At 44.9% G+C, this 22,717-nt stretch overlaps 1 protein-coding gene across 1 annotated transcript in view; it reads right to left on the minus strand.

Annotated features, from left to right (window-relative positions):
- Window positions 1-132: 132 nt before the first annotated feature.
- LOC119462821 (palmitoleoyl-protein carboxylesterase notum1) overlaps window positions 133-22,717 on the minus strand; it is a 44,407-nt gene continuing 21,822 nt past the window's right edge. Inside the window, exons 6-13 of the mRNA XM_037724054.2 lie at window positions 19,556-19,661; window positions 17,202-17,390; window positions 15,924-16,024; window positions 13,026-13,164; window positions 12,288-12,335; window positions 10,744-10,890; window positions 6,184-6,338; window positions 133-4,738 (exon numbers count right to left, since the gene is read on the minus strand). Of these exons, the coding sequence (XP_037579982.1) occupies window positions 4,425-4,738; window positions 6,184-6,338; window positions 10,744-10,890; window positions 12,288-12,335; window positions 13,026-13,164; window positions 15,924-16,024; window positions 17,202-17,390; window positions 19,556-19,661 (1,199 nt within the window). The 3' untranslated portion in view covers window positions 133-4,424. The remainder of the gene's footprint in view (window positions 4,739-6,183; window positions 6,339-10,743; window positions 10,891-12,287; window positions 12,336-13,025; window positions 13,165-15,923; window positions 16,025-17,201; window positions 17,391-19,555; window positions 19,662-22,717) is intronic.

Here is a 22,717-nt window from a genome sequence, read left to right on the forward strand (position 1 = left end):
TGCTATCTAGGTGGTGTTAGACATCCAGGATATGCAACTCTTATCCTGTAAACCTGAAATTTCACTGTGTTTACTGTGTTAGACCATAAGAATGAGAAGACATCGTACTTTGAAACAGTGTACTTTATCTACAATACTGCTATTTTATTAGTACAAATTTATCTACAAGGCAGTTATACACGACCACAATGCAACCCTGAGTTGTAAAGGTGTAAAAGGGCATAAAATGCATACAGCTTTTCTTTATACCCGTTTTGCTCCATACATTCTAAAACATAGCACACGACAATGTATAAAAAAAAAAGAAAAAGAACTGGCAGCCATACATGTAAATGGTGCACATAACTTACATACTGCCATGTGTTACATGCATAAATTATGGCTGGCACCGTTTCCATTCTGAACGGCAGTGAATTTTACAGGACGTCGACGTGATAAATATAGACACATATTGCTCACAATATTGCTTCCTGTGTTTTCATTCCAACCGCAATAAACGAAACAAGACAATGTAAGTGCTGCATCGCAGAAGCGAGGACATAATGCATTTGAAATTCTTGCAGGTTCAGTCAGCGAGACTTTGCAGAGTCGACCACGCGCTAATGAATCGCGAAATTATCACTTCACTCTCCTTGCAGTAATTTGCCCTATCTGCAATAAAAATCTCGCGACATCTTCACTTAACAATGCATTGTGTGATGTGCCGTTGAAGAACGCAACAAGGTCACCGCACTATTTGAGCTTTTTCGATGCTTTCCTTTAGAGGGAATTACAAGCGTCAAGAGAAATAACCATTTATGAACATTGCATCAGACAGCGTCGGTATATCACGCAATCACTGGGGTAGAGAGACAACTTTTTCGACCACAAAATGAATCAATATGTTTGTTTTGTGTTAAATGTCAAGCAGCATGTTCTGTTTGCGAATTCCTTGCCAAAATACAGGCATAAATCATTGCAGGCGCGACTGCTTGTTTGCACGTGTATGACTCGCGGCTATGTTTAATGGAAAGTTACAAAAGCGTAGCGTGACTGGAGGATAAAAAGTAGCTTTTGAGTTGACCGCACTGCGTTGAGTAGCCGTCTTAGTGGAACCCGTATAACCATTGTAAGACGCAAAAAAGAACAAGTAAAGAAAACGAAATCCAGTTACGAATAAAAAAAAAAAACGCGCATCAGGCTGTTGTTTGCATCTGGACCTTCGCCCATGGTCTCACGCCTTATTTTAATGTCTTGCATCAAAAAGTATATCCACGTGAGAAACTGAGTAATAAAAAAATAACACCTGAAATCTAAGCTTCATGACACTGCAGTGGAAATTAACTGTAGAAATACTGGATTGAGTCAGTGAGTATTTCTAAGAGTGCCCTCTTTTTTTTTCAGACCACAGTAGTACCGGGTCCATAGAAAGCATAGAAATTCAATTTAGAAGCCTTAGTTAGCCTCCTAGAGTCATCGACTGAAATATACCACAAAGATGTACATGACAGAGCATGGTGCAAAATAAAGTTAAAGCCGAACGGTGCACATTTGCCACTGTAATTAAAAAAATGAGAGTTTTTCAAGAAGCGACTAGAATAACATACAAAAGAAGCATACTAGTGCTTCATAGGCAAAATTATTTGGAGTAGTTGCTTTTACATTCAACATCTTGGAAGTGTAGTGCATAAAGTGCATTTCTTGGAAGTGTAGTGCATAAAGTGCATTTCTGATTCATTTATAAAACGCCAGTAACTGGCATGCGTGCTACGGAACGAATATTAATGACCTTTGATGAACGAGTTTCGCCACATCTTTCCTCGAAATGACACGTGAAAATGTTGTCCACGGCGTTGCTACAAGAGGATAATAATCATCGTAGGTACATCAACTTAACGAAGTCTAGAAAATATGGCGAATGACCGACTTCAAATAAGATAGCGCGACTGAGGGTAGTTGCTTTCGCCGGTTTTCCTTTCAGGAAGAACCGCAGCTAGATAAGGCATTGTTATTGTGTAATCAGACCAGTGCGGTCAGCGTACGCGTAAATATTTACACTTCTTACGGCTTTTTCGTACGTATAGTCAGTAAATCGCAAAGCGAGAAATGATGGAATAGATTCCTGCCGTTCGTCAACGCCTGTGTCCTCCCTGGAAAAAATGTCCCAGTGTTGTCCCAAAATGTCCCTGTCAACATTGTGCTTACGGAGGCTTAATAGTGCCTGCTGACCTAGATGAAACTGCCAAAGTGCAGACCTTTGGCAGTGAGGATTTTCCGTTAAAATGACAGGTTGTACTGATCGAATGCCCTAATTTTCAGACTACAAGCAGTATGACTTCATTAGAATACGCAGACAAGCACCGGGGAAGGGAGCGACCGCTACACTAATTGACATACAGTCCTTCACGTGCTGCAAGCACCATGAAGGATCAACCTTGAATGGCAAGTACATAATGTGGTTGGCGTTGCTTCATGTTCACAATTACCCACACCCAAGCGAAAACCAAAACGACGAGTGTTCGAAGTACAGCGCCTTACAGTTCCCCACATCAAACCACAGTTAGCCTTCGCGGTGCATTTTAAGCTACAGGTTGTTTTCTGCAACATTAATTCACCACATTCACTCTGCGACTCAAAGCGTCAGTGCCGCGTCGCCAGTCATATCTTTGTGAAATATGGTCTTTGACAAGTTGGCAGCATAAATTCTGGCACGGATCATGAGGATAGAAAAAAGCGGAGTGTAGAACAGCTGGCTCATTCGAAAAACAGTTGATCTAATCCGAAGGAATAGCTGATCTCAATTGAAAAATAAAAATTAACGCGAAAGCAAGAAAGAACAATTTAAACTGGTATGTCAGTGCCAAAGCTAACTGTCTTATTCAAAATGAAACTTGGATTGTGGGACAAGAAACAATGGCGCGCGATCATAACGGGGTGGTCTCCCATGTTTCCTTGAAGGCTACAAGACAAGCGAACAAACAATGAGCCTTAGTTGTCTTTTTTTTTAAACCAGATGTCTAAAACCACCATTGCACCTTTATATAACTTGGTCTTACCACAACCTCTTGCTTCCTTATCGACGAAAGGACGTGCAAATGAAGTTCAGACAGCTTTGAGCAAAGCTGCTGCTGTTACCTGACGAGTAGTAGAAGGCGAGAACAAGAATACTTGTCACAATCGAAAGCCCTTGCGAAAGAGAGCAAGCATTAAACTGAAATTAGAGTAAGCTATGCTCAAGAGCAGTGGTCCCGAAACTGACCTGAAAGACGTACCACGAGAACATCAATCAGGAGTCTTGGACATTGGAATATGAAAATGACAACTTGGGAGAGCCAGTGCTCATACGACATGTTATAAACAGCGCAGAAGATGACAAAAAAATTATATAAAGACACATGGCCAACCCAACTGCTAAGTGCTTACCTATCCTTCTGTTTTTGCTCGTTGTCTTTCACGTTGTCTGAAGCATTTAGGAATGCATCCGGAATTGTAGTTAGAAACTTCGTACAAGCCCCTTGACTACGCTACGTAAGCGCATCGCCACTCATCCTAATCACAAAAACTGCTACCACGTGACAGCTTTCGTCACACAACTCTGTCATTGATGAGGGAAAGAGTGCACGAAAGTCTATGGAAGTCGGCTGCCCTTTGTAGCCATACCTATTGCGTCTTTCCAACATGAACGCAGGTCGGTCAGTCAATCAGACCCACTTGGCGCTCGCAAGCCACTTAACGCTCTTGACGCAGCTCAGAAACCGCGAGAAGCGCGATGTTGCTTGTCTTCCAGACGCACCATCACAGTTCTCCCACGCCAATCCGTCAAACAAAAGCCGCAACACCATTAGCAAAACTCCAAACGACCATCAAACCGGCAGGCCTCCTGACGATCTGGCACGGCTCTAACAATTAACACCGGAAGCCGGAAAATAATCCGCCATATCGTAAATGACCAGCCCTCAGCACAGCCTCTGTCGCCTTCGTTCATAGCGCAAGAGAGGCTGCTCTGGTAACTGCTCGTGCACTGTTTACCAGAGGCTGGTTAGGCCAAGATCGCTTGTTCCGAGCATGCGCTGACAGATCACCGTGTCGCCGCTGCTGGCGCCTATCTATGTGCGCAACACAGCATATGTGCCCCTTTCCAATGACTCCGCTCCCCGCTGTGGGTTTAACGATACCAAACGATACCAAACGAAGGGCCTTAATATGCACGCCATGTGATCAGTGGCACTGCCAATCTTTTCGCACACATTGATTGCGCAGTGAAACGTGCGAACAGCGATTGCCAACCTGTTTTCGCAGTGCATGCTCAGAAGCAAGCTGTCTTCAGTCAGCGCCCTTTTGTACACTGGGAAATGGCTTTCTGGTGCACACCAGCTCCGTGCTTTTGAAAAGCGCTGCACTAGCTACGGTCCTAGAGCACGGCCCCTTCCGGTTGGTGCGCGTGATCAATCGGCGTGCAGAAGGGCGTCCGGCTCCATGGCTGCCAGAGCCGCCTGGTCGAGTCCCAGCGCGGCGGCGACGGCGGCCACGTCGAGGCCGAATGAGCGCAGAAGGTCGGAGAATCGTAGCTCACGGCCGGTCATTGGGTCCAACATGCGTGGGCAGCGGCGATTGCACTGTGGCCACGCGCAGCTGTCCATGAGCCAGTGCTGACAGAGGTCTTCGTGCAGCCGCCAACGGTGCTGGGCGTGCCGGCTGCCGGGTCGCTCGCGAGACCGACGCCTTGGCTCCTCGGGCCTCAAAGGCGCCGACGTGGCTGCTGCAAAAGACGAAGATGCCATTAAGCAAAGAATCTGCAGTTACAGATTTCAACTGGCGGAAACAAGCATTGTTTTTTTTAGCAGGTTGACATATGTAAGAAGCAGGCACTCATGTTTTCTTGTAAACCGAAGGATCGTCCGGTCGGATGGCATTTTACTGAGTGTGCTAAAGAATAAAACTTAGCAATCAACCTGAGCCGGAAAGTTATTACGCATCTGCAGCTATGTCAAACGCAAGTAAGGTAAATTAGCTGGACAGGAAGTGCGATAGTGGCGCGAGCATCCATCTTATATTCATGTAAAAAAAAGAAGTGAACACGGGCACCCGCGTATGTTTCTTTCCTTTCGTGGATGTTGGTTGGTCGTCCCGCATAGAGCTAAAAATTAAGAGCTTGTTGACTGAATGATTAATTCGTTGTGGGTGCTCTGAAATGGAGAATAAGATGGGATAATTATGTGAATTGTGTTATTTTAAGAATATAAAGTCGCAGTTCCGCCCGTAAGGCGATGCATCGGTTGCGATAGCAAATTAGTAGACAGCTATAGGAAGAAAGGATATTAGTTTTATCGGCTAGAGATGGCCGTTTAATTTCTTGTCCGATTAACGAATAATCATTCATCATTTTAGCTGTCAATCAATTATTTGCTTTCAATGCAGGGTTTTTCATCGATTTATTTATTAATCGAAATTTTGGCCGGGCATTTTAAAAAGATGGAAACAGTTATCTACTTTTCTACGACCCTATTTTCATGTTTGAGAGGTGGAACCAAGTTTGAAAACAAGTGTATAAACGTTTGATAAAGTATTATCTTTAACTTGGGAAAGACTAAATATAGCTGGCACTATAGTGGCTTTCGAAAGGGTAAACAATATATGTCATAAAATGACACTTAGCGCAGACCTAAATATACATGGCACTAGTGAATCCCTGTACAGTATAGTTAAACAGTATATTTAAACCTTCGTGCTGCCTCTCGCTTCAACGCCAACTAAGCGTCGAAAGCACAGCGCATACGAAGCTACCAGCACTCGGCGCACTTTGTCCACATTGCAGATCGCTTTGAAGATGAGGCCCGCGCGACCGCGCCGTACACAGCAGCCACCATAATACCCCCCCCCCTCCCCGTCCCTTCCCTCTCCCCGGTGCCTCGCGCGCGACGGGAGGCGGCGCGCTTCCTATCCGTTTTCCTCCCTTGCGCGCACGAGATTGAGCCGCGATCGCCTGCTTTTCTCGCACGCTTTCACTCGCACATACAGCATGCGGCGTGCGGCGAAGGTGTTATCGCCCTTGAACTTTATACGGAACATGACGGCGACGGCAAAAATGCACCTAAAGTGGCCATATAATTGCTATCGCAATAAAACAAAGCTTTAGCGAAATAACCAGCTAGGAACCACAGGAAGATTGAGTCAGCAGAAAGATTGAATACGTTGTCCACTTACAGTATTCTCCTTTCCTTGCTTTTTTCAAGCCCTTTCTATTGTGCCTGCAATTCTTTCGTCTTGTCTTCATCTTTCGACGTCGTGTTTTAGTTTTTTGTGCATGGCCGTTTGTCATCACTGTCGCAGATATGTCTGCAAACATTCTGTGTGGAAAGCTATAATGGAAGAAAGAAGGCAAGTTTTATATAAACACAGGTGAATGATTAACAGTACAGGCTGAACTACACTATGTTAGTCAGTGTAGTAAGGTCTCACGGCCTGGGCAAGGGTCTAAGAAATGGGCCATTATGCTGGGTCCCTATTGTCGGCTTTGCCGCCATACAATAACGCGGTGGAGTATATGGAATGTAATGCGGTGATGCTACAGAACGCCTTGACGTGTATATGACAAATGCAGTTGAAAGGAGACCGAGAAACCAGATGGCTATTATTGTAGAAATAATTCAATATTCCAGAAAACTTGCACCGCATAAACATCGGCTTGGTAAACAAAATATTACTTTCTTAAAGCAAAGGCTGCACTTGACCCCTAAAACAAGGAACTAAATCACCACATCTACGTCAGAAACAGCCTTTAATGGCATCCTAGTACAGATAATAAACGTCTCAGTGCTCGTACTGTGAACGGAGACAGCCCGTGCGCTATATTGTTAAGGAACACATACTATGACCCGTGACAGTGGCCCCTTTCAACGGTTGATATGCTTCACCGCAATACATTGCATATGTTTGACCGCGTCACATTGTTCTATTGTGGCAAAGCTGACTGTAGAGAACTGGCATTACGCCACGTTTCTCAGACACTCGCCGCCTCACGTACCTTCTGTACGATTCCTGGTGCACTTTATATAAAGGACACGAGACGGACTTTTTCTAGAATGTGAATCCGGACTGGTTCATAAAGATATTGATAACATAGGAATGACCTATTTGTCAGCAGCCAAGACAACGTTAGCGCAACAGTGTGAACCGGATCTTAGCGATATATTTCTGGACCAAGACTTTCTTTGCTTATTTTATTTGTGACCTAGAACAGCTTATATATATACTAAACAAGAAATACCGCAGTGTGAAAAGTGCATCTGGAACGCCGTACAAAATTCCCAGTAATATGATAGTTGCTTCAATTCACCAAGGTGGAAGATGTCCCTGGTGAAGAGCATACTCAGGCCAAACCAAACAGTGAAAACAAGTCTTCGGCAGCGTCGTTCTCCGAGCACATCGTATAACCGTGCGAAGATTTCGTTATTATTGAAGCTAGCTTTAATTTAGTGTACAGCTACGAGACTGCACCAAAGTTTTCTGACTTCACCAGCGCTTTTTTGCTGGAAGCTTTCTTCTGTAAAAAATGCTAGCTTCTATATTCGATTTGCTTACCTTACTCAATTCTAGTATGCTTGCTTGTTCATTCGTAACACTTCTATAAAATAATGTTTATTACTAAGCGAATTTTTAAAAATCACGGGCAGCATATGGCACAAATATATCCATTCAGCTGAGTTGCGAAGAAAAGTGGACATTACTTCACAAGCAGTCAAAATGCATATATGACGACTTAACAAAATTTAACTAATTATTCTTTACGTCATTATTTTAGCGTGCAGTTAAATAATGCGAATTTTCTTTCAAAAGGCCCATCCACTTTGAAGGAATTTGGAAACTAGCATCATTTTTAGAAATAAGCACTGTCACATTTACGATAAAATTCCACTGTTCTTCTAATTGCTTTTTTATCTAAGAAAGCGCGTTTTTATTGATTGAAGTTAAAAAAAACTAGCGTAGCTTGGACTGGAGGCGCAATGCTAAAGAGACAGCGCAGCTGATAGGCACCTAGCTAGTCCTGGTTTTGGGGCTAGACTACGCACTACCAAGTCATACCAAGCATTTTCCAGAATTTATTGATTATTCATCGATTATCGATTAGCTAATGATTGGCTATTGCAAGGTATTCGCCACGTATTTTGGCTAGGCTAAGCACTACCAAGTCATCCCTAGCATTTTCCGGAATTTACTGATTATTGATCGATTATCTATTAGCTATTGGTTAGCTATCTATTTCCTATCGCACGGTATTGGCCACGTATTTGGGCGAGGCATGCACTACCAAGTCATCCCCAGCATTTGCCGGAATTTAATATTGATCGATTATCGATGAACTATTGATCGGCTATCGATGACTGACTAAGCTTAAGCAGTCCCAACCATGCTTAGCTAGACTCAGCCAGGCTCAGCTTCGCTAGCTCACAGGGATATGTGCCATTGCCCTTGGACCCTTTCTTCACTACCGCCAGGATCGGCCCAGAATTTTCCCGACGCATCCCGCACTTACAGCCGGCTTAAACAGCTCCACCGTTAAAATATTTCCAACACCTCGGCACTTCATCGCACATCTATTTTATTCTTTCTATTCCCCCTTTCCCTCACCCCTAGTGCAGGGTAGCAAACCGGACGCTCTTCTGGTTGACCTCCCTGCCTTTCCTCTCCTTGTTCTCTCTCTTGGTAACCCAAATCTCGAAACTTGCGCTTCCCTGAATTCGTTCCAAGGGGAAATGACTTGCGAACAGAACGACTACAATTCTTAAATACCGATACGTGCAGTGATGTAATTCGTTTAAAAGTTAATTGGCGCCATATCGCTAACAAGACGATAATACATTTTCATTTTTCGTGCAAATAATGTCCATCGTTTAGAGTAATGGAGCTCAACAAGGAAAACAAAACCACATGCCACGGGTGATTAAAAAAGTCGTGTCTACGACTTAAAAAAAAAAACTTTGCAATGCGAATGTGCAAATTGTACTACTAATGCTAACGAGCTTACCTTTATTGTTTCATTTTTCAGTGACACGGGTCACGTAATAAAGGTATGCGATAAATGTAGACATTCAAACAAGAAGCCGGGGGGGGGGGGGGGCAGGGGTCACGTCCGTCATGGCATATGCCGTGTCCCACGCAACTTGTGCCAAAATTTAAAAACAAATGTCGCAGTTTCGCCCGAAAGCCGAAGCATCAATTGCGATAGCAAATTACTAGAGAGCTATTCGGAGTCGGGATAGTAGTTTTATCGGCTGCATAAACTTGGACACATTCGCTTACTAACTCAATTAACAAGCGTGGTGTCAGCGCGCATAAGCAAACATGAATAGATCACACTCAATGACCGCAGACGACTATCAAAACGCTGGCAGCAAGCGCCGCTGCCTCAGCGAGCGAAGGTTCGTGCGGTCTATCTCTTCAACGGAAACTGATCAGTGAATGCACAGCGCATACAAACGCCAGAGCCGTGTGGAGATGGCTTTTAAGAGACGGTGCGGGCGACCGCCACAGCCGGGCAAAGTATAAGTGCGCTTGTTGGCAGAGTAGAAGCTGCCCCCCCCTCCTCTCTCCCGCGCTGCCTTCCCGCTTTCTTGCTTTCGCGTGGGAGACTGAGTGGTCAGTTCCCCTTGCGCCCGGTTGCAGCATCTGGTGCCGCCGCACAGCGTCGCCCCCTCTCCCTCCCTCCCATACCCCCACGGCCTTTCGCGCGACGAAGGTCGCGTTTGCTTTCCGCCGTGCGTTCAACGCTCACCAAACGCTCACCAAACTGAGACACACGATCGAAAAGCGACAGAGCGGGAAACTTTCGTCCGGAATAGTCCCCCTTCACGACAACGCGCGTCCTCACACCGCTGCCTGAAGCAGGAGAGAATATGCAAGATTTTGATAGGGTACATTTCGATCTCCCACCCTACAGTCCCGACCTTGCACACAGCGACTATTTCCTTTTCTTGCGCTTGAAACAGTGGCTTGGTGGGCAACAGTTTGAAGACTGTGAGGAGCTCAAGACAGTCGTCAACTGCTTCGATTCCCAGGCAGCGACCTCCTATGCAGAGGAATTAAATAACTAATTTGGCTGTAATCCTCTGGAACTCGCGTAGCTGCGCCGCAATTCACCTATTAAAGAAGCTGGTGCAGAGTTACGAAAATTCCTAGAAGGTAACGGCGATTATGTGAAAAAGAGAAGTAGGTTTGTATGAAACTAAAAACATAAATATAAATGAACACTTTTACTAATGAATACACATTTTTTATGGCCAAATGGCTCTTACTTGTCGAATATGCCTATCCAGTTTTCTGTTGCTCAACACGCGCTACATAAAAGTTTTTTCCAAGCCTGAAGGAAAGTCCACGAAACACGAAAAAGTGCCGCGAGATACTTTTGTTCTGAATATTTGTGAAAATAATAAATAGTTATCGGATTAGGCGAGACCCAAAAATAGCCTGACTTGATCCAAGCGACTGCAAACAACATTCACCTTGGTTCTGTCCAGCTACTACATGGCACTTGTATATTTTTACATTTTGGCACAAGCTACATGGGAAACATGTTACATGAACCGAAGTTCAGCTTGCATAGCTGGTGCAGCCGTAAGCATTCACCAGCTAGACCATATTCTGTTGCTTGAGATACTGAACGTAAAAGTAGAGCTAATTTTGGATTTGGCATATGTGCCCTTGTGAATTACTTGTGAATTATAAAATCTTGAACCGCTCGGTCATGCACACAAGGCGCTCGCTCACCTCGTCTCGTTCTCCCTAGCTGGGAGCCGGTCGTAAAGGTTGTGGTTCGAGTGGTGCTCGTGGTGATTGTGTTCGTGTTTTTGTAGTTCCCAGCAGCGCAGGGCCTGAGGCAGAGATATTCCGCAGATTTCGATCGCCTGCCAGTTTCTGAAAAAACAAAAATGAAAATGCGACGGTGAAATGGAGAACGAGTGGGTCGTCATAGAAAGTAAGGGCTTTCGCAGACGTGTGTCAATCCAAGCAACTCATGTAATTAAGATAGCGAAGCAGTACAAGCGACTTCTCAGGGTTTTCATGAGACTAGGGGTCCGTTTTGAGTATTTACGAAATCTACCCGACTTTGCAAACGCTTCATTATTTCAGGTGAAATTCCCTCGCTACACATGGGGCGTTTCATATGCTTCGCTATGCCGGAGATTGGTGCTCCTTTAGACTTCGTTATGTCCGACGCATGACCATGTATTCAGCACCGGCTCTACCGAACCCGGCGTTTGGCGGTGTGCTCAAACAGCGTCGTAGGTATACACTGCTCGCTGTTTTTAGTGATACTTCATCACCGACGCCCGAATCATGCGGCCACTTCGGGGCAGGCTGCATTTCTGACTGCTTCTGGATTTACATTTTCACAATAACCACGCCATAAGCCTTTCACCGCCACAGTTTTACAAACTACTAGCTGACCTCCAATGTGGAGCAGGCAATTCCCGACGTGAGAAACAAAAATGACGGATTGCTGCCCAAAATAAACAGAGGAAAGAAGTTTTTGTCTATTCGAACCAAGGTGACGTTTTATTATAATCATTGATCTCCTGCGTTTCGAAGCAAATTTAGGGCATTGCTAAGTATTACTTGATTACCATTTGATACCGACCACGCCATCGCACAAAAACTGTTGCGGAACTACCCTAAACGCGTCGCTGTAAAAATAAGCTGAGCTCTTTTGCAATACAAGTAAGCTACTCGCGAATATATATTTATCATCAACATCCTTTCCATCATATCCATTAAAGGCCTCAAAAGGGTCCTCCAACATAATAAGCTCATCTGTGCGCTTCAATTTCCAGTTGCAAAGAACTGAAAATTCATCATCATCGTCATCATCATCATCAGCCTATATTTATGTCAACTGCAGGACGAAGGCCTCTCCCTGTGATCTACAATTACCCCTGTCATGCGCTAGCTGATTACAACTTGCGCCTGCAAATTTCCTAACTTCATCACCCCACCTCGTTTTCTGCGTCCTCGACGGTATCGACGGTTTCTGCGCCTTCTTTTGGTATCCATTCTGTAACTCTAATAATCCACCGGTTATCCATCCTACGCATTACATGGCCTGCCCAGCTCCATTTCTTCCGCTTAATGTCAACTAGAATATCGGCTATCCCCTTTTGTTCTGTAAATTGATGGTCGGGAAATACACGAAGAATGTGATGAGGGTGAGCGTAATCAACACGGGCTTTCAATGAAATTTAGCTTGAGTTCTGTTAAAGTTGCATATACATGTTTCTGGAACCAAATGTACTCTCCCGAGAGAATAAACTTACCTTTTAGTGAGAATCTCGTGTGAAATACAAGATGGTGCGAATAGAGCCCTGAAAGGAAAGCAGGATTACTACCGTTTCATGAGCAGTCTCAAAATGTTGTAGGTAACCATGATGGTCATTGAGATGCAAGTCAAATGAACGGACATCGTAAGGTATGGCTTGTTACCAGATTTAAAATGAATGACCCTCAAGCGTCACACTTTTTAAGCACTCATTTGAAGAAATTTTTAAGCAATGCTTTCCCACTGAAGCTGTTTGATGGTGCTGCTATTCCGTGCGGTGCGCAGTCACATCCTATTTTTCATGTTTTGCGGGCTTTCTCTATTTGCCGGAAAAAGTAAACACGAGATGTGTACCTTGCTCTAAACACATCATTTTGACGTGTCTTACAATTCTCTGCAACCGCGTAATTAACATCTTGACAATTAGAGCAACAATCTTTCTTAGCAGCCCGTATCAGTTTCATTTGTAGCTTCATGCTACATGCAGGTGGCTGACACTTTTCTCTTTCATAACAACTAAAAAGTTGGACAATTAGGTCTAATTGAATATTTATATCTCAGTGACTTAATATTACTGACGGTTCCTCTACAAGACCCTAAACAACCTGCACTTGGTCTTTTTGATGTAGAATAATCCGTGTTTTTTTTTCGAGAACCCGGTGCATGATTGCTGGGCACCTCGTATGTTGTTTCAGAGCATGGTGTTGATGTGTGGGATTAATGAAGTTGAGCTTACGTCACGTTCATGAGAGTGCTACGAAGCTTGCTGCCTAAGGCGTGAATGTAGTCCCAGTGGGCCTTGCTTGAAGGGGCAGCGACATTATTGACAGCCATCTGTGCTTCGTCAAACACCCACTGAAATACAAATGTTGGTGCTGCAAAAAGAATACGAGAAAAGGAAAACATGTCACATCTGCCTTCTAGCCAAGGTTCTATAAAAAAAAAGGTTGGTACTAAGGATGGTACTCGCCACCGGCTTTAGGTACTTAACAGACATAGACGAACAGTATATCACACAAACACGAGCGCTATGTTTGTATGATTTAGTGTTAGTCTATATCTCAACAAGTGCACTTCCTTTGCAATGATAATCGCCAACCAACTCACCCACCAATACCTCCTAAGTAAGTTTGTTTTATTGCGATAGCAATTATATGGACACTCCAAGCGGATTTCTGCCATTGGCGTCGCCGTCGCCGTGAGGTTCCGGATGAACTCCAACGGCGATGAAATCGTCGCCGCGCGCCGTATGCTGTATGTGCAAGTGAAAGCGCGTGAGGGACGCGCGTTTTCACGGGGAGCGATCGCACGGCGGAGAGCAAACGCGACTTCTTCCGTAGCGCGAAAGGCCGTGGGGGGACAGGAGGGAGGGACGGGAGGCGACGTTTAGCTGCGGCACCAAATGCGTATTTATATAAAAACGTTGCGAGGCGAGAAGGTGGTAAAGACTTCCGACGCTGCTCGACGAGTGTCCAGTTCTGATCTCGTCGAAAACCTTCGAGCCGCCGCCAGAGGCACCGGGAACAGTCACTAACGTCGCGCGCGTTCGGTACGAACGCGGGCAAAACGCCGACGGCGTCGACAACAGTTCTGCGCGTTGCTGCTGCTGCTACATGTCCAAGTTTATACAGCTGATAAAACTACTATTCTTACTCCGTATAGCTCTCTATACTAATTTGATATCGCAATTGATGCTTCGTTTTCGGGTGAAACTGCGACATTAAAAAAAAAAATTTGGTTCCTTTTTTAAGCATTTGATATTCTACACTTTCTAGGCAAAGGAAGGTAGGTAAGTTTTTGTCTCGCCCCATTTGTGGCCTCTTCAATAAAAAAAAATACATGTCCGAGGGGGTATTCAAGCCAGGGTACTCAATAGGCCCCAAGCGCATGCATGGTACCAGAGAATAACAACCTTATCACGCTCCTTCACACGCGCAAGCTAACGCTTTGAGACGGTTCGCGCGTGCGTCACGTCGCAAGGGACCAATTTCGTTCTCTCGTGTGAGATCGCGCCAGATTCCTTACCCAATCCTTTCCCGTGGCAGCTACCGCGTTGAAACGCTGTGTGAAACTGCCAGCTTGCTCAGTGCACAAAATTCGGGATTAGCCAAAGTAGTATCGAATTAGGTTGTAACGTTAGATTTCCGGAGTGCAATAAGTAAGTCGTCATGTCATCGTCGTTGCCATCATCGCCATCGTGCCATCCCATTGCCGTTGTCACACCCGCTCACCTCACACCACACAGCTGTTTGCCTGATGATGATTATCTATTGGCATCCCCTTCGAAACGGGGCGGTGAAAAATAGTCCCCTAGCCTGCTTGATTTAATCAGGTATGCTGTACATGTTTTTCATTTTATTATTTTAGTATACATCTCCATAACCGTTCTACTCCAGGAGGCTTCGGCGACCGCGCGCATCCTGCTCGGACCACTGTATCTTGACAGCCATCTGCGTCGGGGACACAGCCTGCCGTGCGCTGTGTTTTCACCCGGAGTAAAACGCGCCGTCCTCCCTACCCACCCCCCGGAGCGTTGCGCGCGACGGAAGACGGTGCGCTTCATTTCCGCTTCCCTCCCCTGCGTGCACGAGATTGAGCCGCGATCACCGGCTAACCCTCGCACGCTTTTACTCGAACATACAGCATATGGCGGGCAGCGACGATTTTATCGACGCTTGACTTTATATGGAACCTCATGGCGACGGCGACGGCAGAAATGCGCCTGGAGTGTCCATATGATTGCTATCGTAAGAAAACATTTTGCCCGCATGCCAATGGGCTAGAAATGTTTCTCTGTGAATTCTATAACGCTTTTACTAACAGCATCTGAATTTATGGTGTTACACTTAATTTCGGTAAGATCCATAGACATTTCGCGGACCCAAAAGAATTTGTATGAACGTCTTTTTTTTCAATAGACATTACATAAACCATATCAAGCCGAAAGTACAAGTCTAAACAAAAGGCCCTACTGCCTGATAGATTATACTATATTCTCACCAAACGCTATTTTCAAGGTGCTGAAATATATGTGTGATATCAATGTTTCTTCTTCTTCTTTTCTGGCGTTTTACGTGCCGAAACCAGTTCTGCTTATGAGGCACGCTGTAGTGGAGGGCTGCGGATTAATTTTGACCACCTGGGTTTCTCTAACGTGCACTACAACGCAAGCACACGGGCGTTTTTCCATTTCGCCTCCATCGAAATGAGGCCGCCGCAGCCGGCGTTGGATTCCAGGATCTCGTGCTCAGCAGCGGAACGCCTTAGCCACTGAGCCACCGCGGCGGGTCGAGATATCAATGTGTGCTATCTGTCCCTTAATAATGTAATAACTGTAGGGTATTAGGCACGCAATAATGTTCTCGTAGCCTTTGGTCTGGCTGCTAAACACTGCCACATAAAATAGCGGGCTCTTTTACTTCTGCTTCATAGAGAATAAGAGAACTGTAGCCTGGTAGGGTGATGCCATCTTGCACGTTGATGCTTATTTTCTTTACCTTAAAACGCAAGGTTGGCCCTGTGTGCTTACGTAACGGGATAATTCGCGAATTCGTTTTTAATATTTTCGCACAAGTTCCAACAAAGTTAAGAACTGAAGCAAGTTATCAGTATTTTGGGAGACAAAACCACCAACCTTTTAAAGTGGGATATATCCTGTAGCCAAAATAGCATCTCCATTGTTCATAATCAGAGTATAGTGGCTTACAACGGTCCGGAACTTGGCCGTTCCACAACCTGAAAAGCAACAATCATACAAAGAGAAAAAAAATCATAGCCCTTTTCCTAAAGAAAGCTGGTTGAACGCGAAGCTTTCTCCCATGCAAACTGAATCAAAGTACAAAGCCAACGACCACGCAACGAACCCAAGAAATGCTGAGCGACCCGATGGGATGCATTTTTTTAACGTTGAAGCTCAATAAATACACATTTCGTTAAGTTGCCTAGCCTTTATTTTAGATCACGTAGCCGTTGATTACACGCACACGCTCACACTTTCACGGACGGCTCTACACTTGCACAGTATTGCCATGTGATCGCTGTGGTAGACGGTCAGAGGCTCTGCTGTTGCCGATACACGGAATCGGCCTTACGGGCACGATCGCGCTCGCGCTTACGTTCGCGTACGGCAGCCTGTTATGCCGTGCGCTGCACCCGCGACCTACCCATGGTGACGGCCGGGTATGCATTGCGTGACGCGCGTAATGCAATGCAGATATATACAGTTCGTCTGGGTAGCGTGGCGTTGCAGTTCCCACTGTTCTTATCGGTACAACTGCGAATGTAAACTGTAGTGTTCTACAATATGTATGTCGTGCGCCGTCGTTCTATTGTGTTCGCAGATGCACAGCCGTTGTTCTATTGTGTGTGCAGATAGTTCCATTGTGTAAGTTGGATTTCCTCCAGTGCGTTTCGGGCGCTCACGGACGAATCAGTCAGACATAGAAAGTTTCACTTTAAAATGGTATAATCTGATCGCTGGCTACACGATTCGCTAGACTACCGGAACGGTGAGGTTTGCCGCCGCTAGTAAACATAGTATGGTATGAGAGAATATAAGTGGGGTCCACGAATCACTTCGGGGAACCAAAGACATTTTAAAATGCCCTTTAAGGTACTGTATGTAATTTCGGGGTTTTACATTATACCGCAGGAAAACGAGGTTGCTAGTGCCGAGAATTGAATCTACGACCTGGCAACGATTTCCTAGTGAATAGCATTTTTTCTTCTCATGATCGAATTATGCAAGATACAGAAGCAACACACAACTGATAGCACATAGAATGACGCCTACGCATCGTGTAAATACTGTACAGATGCAGTGGCATGAACTATTCCTGAAAATTTACGTCTTGTTGCAGAGAGATACAAGGTTAGCTAGCGGCATTTGACGTTGCCTAAAATGGGGGCTCACCTGATGCCACGCTTGATAGTTTCCACAGGTGCACAAGAGTAAGGTTCCAGGCATTCCCTTGCTTCGAAGGGATCGTTATCTAGAAACCATCCTGAGTCTACCACACCGCGGACTTTGACTTTTGAGCCGAGGGACGCCAGCAGATCGGCAATCCTGTCCACGTTCAGCAAAACGCCTGCACCACCAGCACTGCACAGGCAAATGAAAATGGTAGATTAACATGTAAGGTGTTGCACAAGACATACGAAGCAAATTTACTCTACCAGTTTTCAGCGAAAGCCGATAAGAATGTGAACACAATATCAGCCAGGCTTTATTACAGAGCTTATAGCTTGTGCAGTTTTCAGGAACTATGAGAATCACAGGAAACGAACATGTCGCGTTCCTAGGTTGTGGTACATCGATCACTTCGGAAAGCACTGCGCAAGCACAAAGTGAAATCGGAAATCACATATTTAATTGGCTGTTTCAAATTGCAATTAACGAGCAACAAAAGCATTTACAAGGGCATCGTACCAGGGTGAAAGCTAAAGCTACCTCATTATCTTCTTACACTGTCGCTTTCATGCATTTAGTAAGAACGTGGAGTCGATCGTATCTCAATGCATGTACTTTTTTAAGCAGTGTACGAGAAAAACCAGACTGGAAAGAACCAGCCGGTAACTACGTAATGGATTGTACATTGTTACGAGAAGCAAACTGCTGAAACTGAGACCACACTTTTAACAGTACGAGTTAAACAAAATACAACGACTGAATGAATAAGGCCACAGCTCTTGTCTTGGTGGCCGAAGACAACAATCACGCTATCAAAACCAGCAAGCGCGATTTAGCACAACTGACCACCTTGACATCAAGTTTTGCTACGCTACAACTATAAGAAAGCGCTAAGTGCTATCTTATAACCCCAACCGTTTTAGTGTTACTGACAACTTTCGCACCAGATCATACTGATTGCTGTTTTACATGTTCTACTACATGTGTACCTGTGAATTTATACAGCTTAATGTGACATAGAATGCTTCCGCAGAAGATCTATCAAGGCAGATTGAGTTTAGGCCCTTAGTGGCATGTGAACAGGAGAAAACTTGGTTTCGATTGAAACAAAGAGAGTTGATATCATCTTGAGAAATACTGCCGGTCTGGATTTATTGGTTCCTTAAAATGTTCATTAGCGTTCATGTTCAGTTTGCTTTCTTGCCTGTTGACTTCATTATTTTGTTCCGTTTCTTCCCCGGAAAAGTTCGAACAGAGGAGAACTGGGAAATAATATGTAATTTCTCTGGTCAAGTAATTCGAAAAAGGGCCCATAGACATTGAAGTTAAGACATGAGCACTGCCGAGAATTCGAAGTTGAACGATTGCATGACTTTGTCCCCGGCCACCAGACACATCAGCATGGAGTAATACTGTGTTCAGAAGGACGTTTGACAAGCCGCTCAACAGTCTGCGTAGCACGAAAAATAATACAGGCTGCAGTTGCAGCACTTTGCAGTAAGTCCGCTCTCTTGGAACTCACTGTAGACGCTGCAGCACTTTTCTCCAGCAAAACTGCATCTAATTTTTAGTCATTGGATAGAAATTCACTACAGTGCATATTTATGATTGTATCCACGTTAGATCGTCCATATCGCAGTCAGACTCCGGACAGAGTTTCTCTATAGCACACGCAACATAACTAGGGCAAGGCGGACTGCTTTCGCAAGGGCCCTCCGTCCTAAACACAGAAGTTATACCACCATGCCTCATGATTGAATGCGGGTCGCACCGGGATGTGTGCATGATGACAATCGCAGTTCATCAGAAAATCAAACAAAGGTGCTTGCTTCTGATCAGGGCAGCTGCTTTGACTTGCAAGAGAAATGGCTAAACTCGGCATAAAACTGACAATCCACAACAGTGCACTATTGAAACAATGCTCTGCGGATACAGGATTCCACAGTTCATGCGGCTAGTTCCGCCTTGCATCGTTTTAAGTATCTAGAATTAGCCCTAATGGCGACATGGGCACTCCGCGAAACAAGGGACCAAAAACCAATATGGTAACGAGCTAGGACAGTGTGATTGTTACCTTTTTGTGTGTGTAGTGCACTGACAGCCATCCCGACTGAACTGTTCCAACTCGCCAAAATCACCGCTCTGTTAGAATTAGCCAATAGCTTGCAACCCTTGATAATTAAGGCCAAAAAATTAGAACAAATGGTGTGATTGTGGATTCATTAACCCAAGAAGGTGGTTGACATAAGTAGGTACAATATACTTGTATCATGGTAGACGTACAGAAAAGGTTATCATATTTTGAAATAATATTGGGAGGAGCACCGCCGTTTGGCATATATACGTGCTATCCCTACCTGCTTCCGGCGAGCAGCAGCAATTTGCCTTCATAAAGTCCTCGGCCAAGCAATTCGCGGACGACAGACTGCAGAATGAGAGACCCCATAAAGGCATAGCCAGCTGTAATTAAAAGGCAAAGTAATTATTAAAGGGACCATAATAATGTTGGTTATTTGCCTAAGCACTCGTTTAGCGGCTTGTTGAGTATGCAAAAAAAAAAAAAACTCGTTAAAACAATTATCAGGTCCTGAAAATATCCACTCTTACTTTATTTCCTTGAAAAGCTACCGTCATTTTGTACTAATACTGTTGCCTTATCAACAACTTTGAACAACGCCGTATGATGCCTACTAGTACAACTTTTGTAACTATTCCACTGTGTTTTATTGAATTGTATAGCTATCTTGAGAAGATATAGTCTGATAAATCGCTCATGCTTTGATGCACGGAAAGCGTGAATAATTTTCGAGCGTTTTCGGCACACCATCAAACAATGATATTTTGATTTGAATACATGAGACAAAACAGGCGATTTACGGTGGTACATGCCAGTTTAGAATTTTCAACAAAAGCATGAGTTTTTCCATTAAAGCCGCAATGTTTTAGTGGCGATAACACGTAGCGGTGCTTTAGTGACAGACTCTGTTCGCAAGAAGCCCTCCAGATTGCTATAGCGTTCTACCCCGCGTCGCACCACGTGCTTGCAACACATGCACACTGACTTTCAAAACCAACGTATTAGCAATGTAGGGCATGTAGTGGCGTATGACCGGAGGCAAATACCAGAATAATCTTACAGAATACACAACTTGCAGTAATAGCCGTAGTGGCACTCTTGTTCACCTGTTGCGTAGCCCTAATTACATCACGGAGCAATTTTAGTGAGCTAGGTATCTCAACTACGGGGACATGATATGTTTACATATCGCCGCAAGATATAATATGCATAATGACACAACGAAACAGAACTGCTTGCTGTACGGCATTGCGAGAGCTGCAAAAGGATTCAAAACAGAATGCTTATCCTACCTTGAAAAACATACGCCGAATCACCTTAGTTGGAGCGTTCCCAACCCTATGCAAAAAAAGCAGAAACATTAATAAGCTGGTGGCACCTCTGAACATGGTTCGCATGTTACGTGACCCAGGTGTGCGAATACCATTAAAACCAAAGACAAGGCAAGTATCCTAGATATCCTGGGTTCACTTATGGTGCAGAATAAATGAAATCATCGTTGAATCATCGCACGAGCAATTTTCAAGGTTGGTTTTGATTGCCTTTCTTGAAGTGCAGACGCTCCACGTACTAAGATACGCCATGCACCCGTCACGCGTTTTACAGTTTTTTTTATATTACGGATACACGCAAAAAAAAAACAATACTGACACTCGCTAAACATAGCTTATTAAAACCTTTGAAGATCTAATCACTGCTTACATAGAGGCTATTTAATAAAAGCAGAAAGGAGCAGTTTCCCGTGATTAAGAAAGAAAAAGAAGTAAAGTGGGCTTTAACATGCTCAATTGCAATCATAGACAATGTCTCGTCGTTTTCATGTGCGCATGAGTGAGCTGATACACGAATGGACAGCCTATTCACAATATAGCTAATCTCGCAGCTTTTCACAAACGACATTTAAAACATCTACAGATCACTGATACTAAGGTGTTTCAGGACTAGTAGATAACCGAAGCTACCATATTAGTCGACATGTAACAGTGTTGCAATCCGATTCATTCGTAGTACGAACGTTCATTTTGCCACCACAGCTCTAACCCACAGCCAATTACGTGAATTAAAAAGAAGTACAGCCAATGTGACCCCTACTTTGCTCGTACGTTGATTTCATCGCATGATTTCAAGTCATCTGTAGGAATAGTTCAAGGAATCCAACGTAAAACAACGAAGCAGAAATGGCAACTTATCGCGTTCACTTGGTGGTACGTAAATAATTTTAATAACTTCAAAGCTATTGACATGCAAATAAGCACATCATTGCGACTAGATGGGAACCTTTAGGCATTTCTTATATGTTTGCAGTCAAGGAAAACGTTGACCCACCAAGACACAAGAAAATATGTAAGACACGCGCGCTTTGCACAACCTAAGCAACTCAGCTATTACACCATATTTTTGAGAGTGTATACGCGATATTTCTCGGGGTAGAATGTGCTATGGGAGTTGCCTTTCACATTCTAGAATCATTGCAACAACAAGCCTATGATGGGTAAACGAGGTACAGGGTATGTACAGGGTAGGTACAGGGTACAGGGTATGTCACACGGCACCCACTGATTCAAATGGGCATAAACGTACCCCGGCCTGGCGTTCGGCTTTCTTCAGGGGCGTTACATTTGGGAAATGAGCCTACACCCTAAATTACCGTCTAAACCCTCATGAGCACAAACAAAGAAGGTTTGGGCCCCACTGGTTCAAATGAGCATAAACGCACCCCGGCCTGGCATTCGGCTTTCTTCAGGCGCGTTACATTTGGGAAAGGAGCCTGCGCCCTAAATTACCGTCTAAACCCTCATGAGCACAAATAATGGAGGCAAGGCGGCACTTGCCCAAGTGACGCCCCAAATGCACCTATTGAAGTGGGGACGCCTTCAGGCTGGGGCCAAACACCCCTTTTCAAGCGTTGAGGTCCCATAATGGCCGAGCGCCAGGCCGGGAGCGCGCTTGTACCTATTTTACCGGTAGGTGCCCAGCAGCAGCACTTGTCTCCCACAACCGCTGCGGGTGCTCTTCAACAAGGCCTAGCGGTAGAGCATCCGCGCCATATGAGGGAGGTACTGAGTTCAAATTCCGGTGCCGCAGGAAACCCACCGGTTTTTTCTAATGGGTAGAGATGTCTCCTGCTCTGGTGCTCGGCTTCTTGTGGGGTTCACATCTCGAAAGGAGGCCCACAAGAGGTTTCATGGCAGAGGCGTGGTCTCTGGGTGCCTGTTGTCCAACCGCAGACGGCCTTGTTTAACCGCAGAGAGGCAAGTGCTGCCGCCGGCTACACACCGGTAAAATAGGTTTAAGCGCGCTCCCGGCCTAGTGATCGACCATTATGGGAGCTAAACGCTTGGAAAGGGGCGTTTGTCCCCACCCCGAAGGCGTCCTCGCCTCTATAGGTGCATTTGGGGAGCCACATGGGGAGTGGCCCAAACCTCTCTTTGTGCTCCTGAGG

This window comes from Dermacentor silvarum, chromosome 8, assembly GCF_013339745.2.
Source record: "Dermacentor silvarum isolate Dsil-2018 chromosome 8, BIME_Dsil_1.4, whole genome shotgun sequence".
NCBI lineage: Eukaryota > Metazoa > Arthropoda > Arachnida > Ixodida > Ixodidae > Dermacentor > Dermacentor silvarum.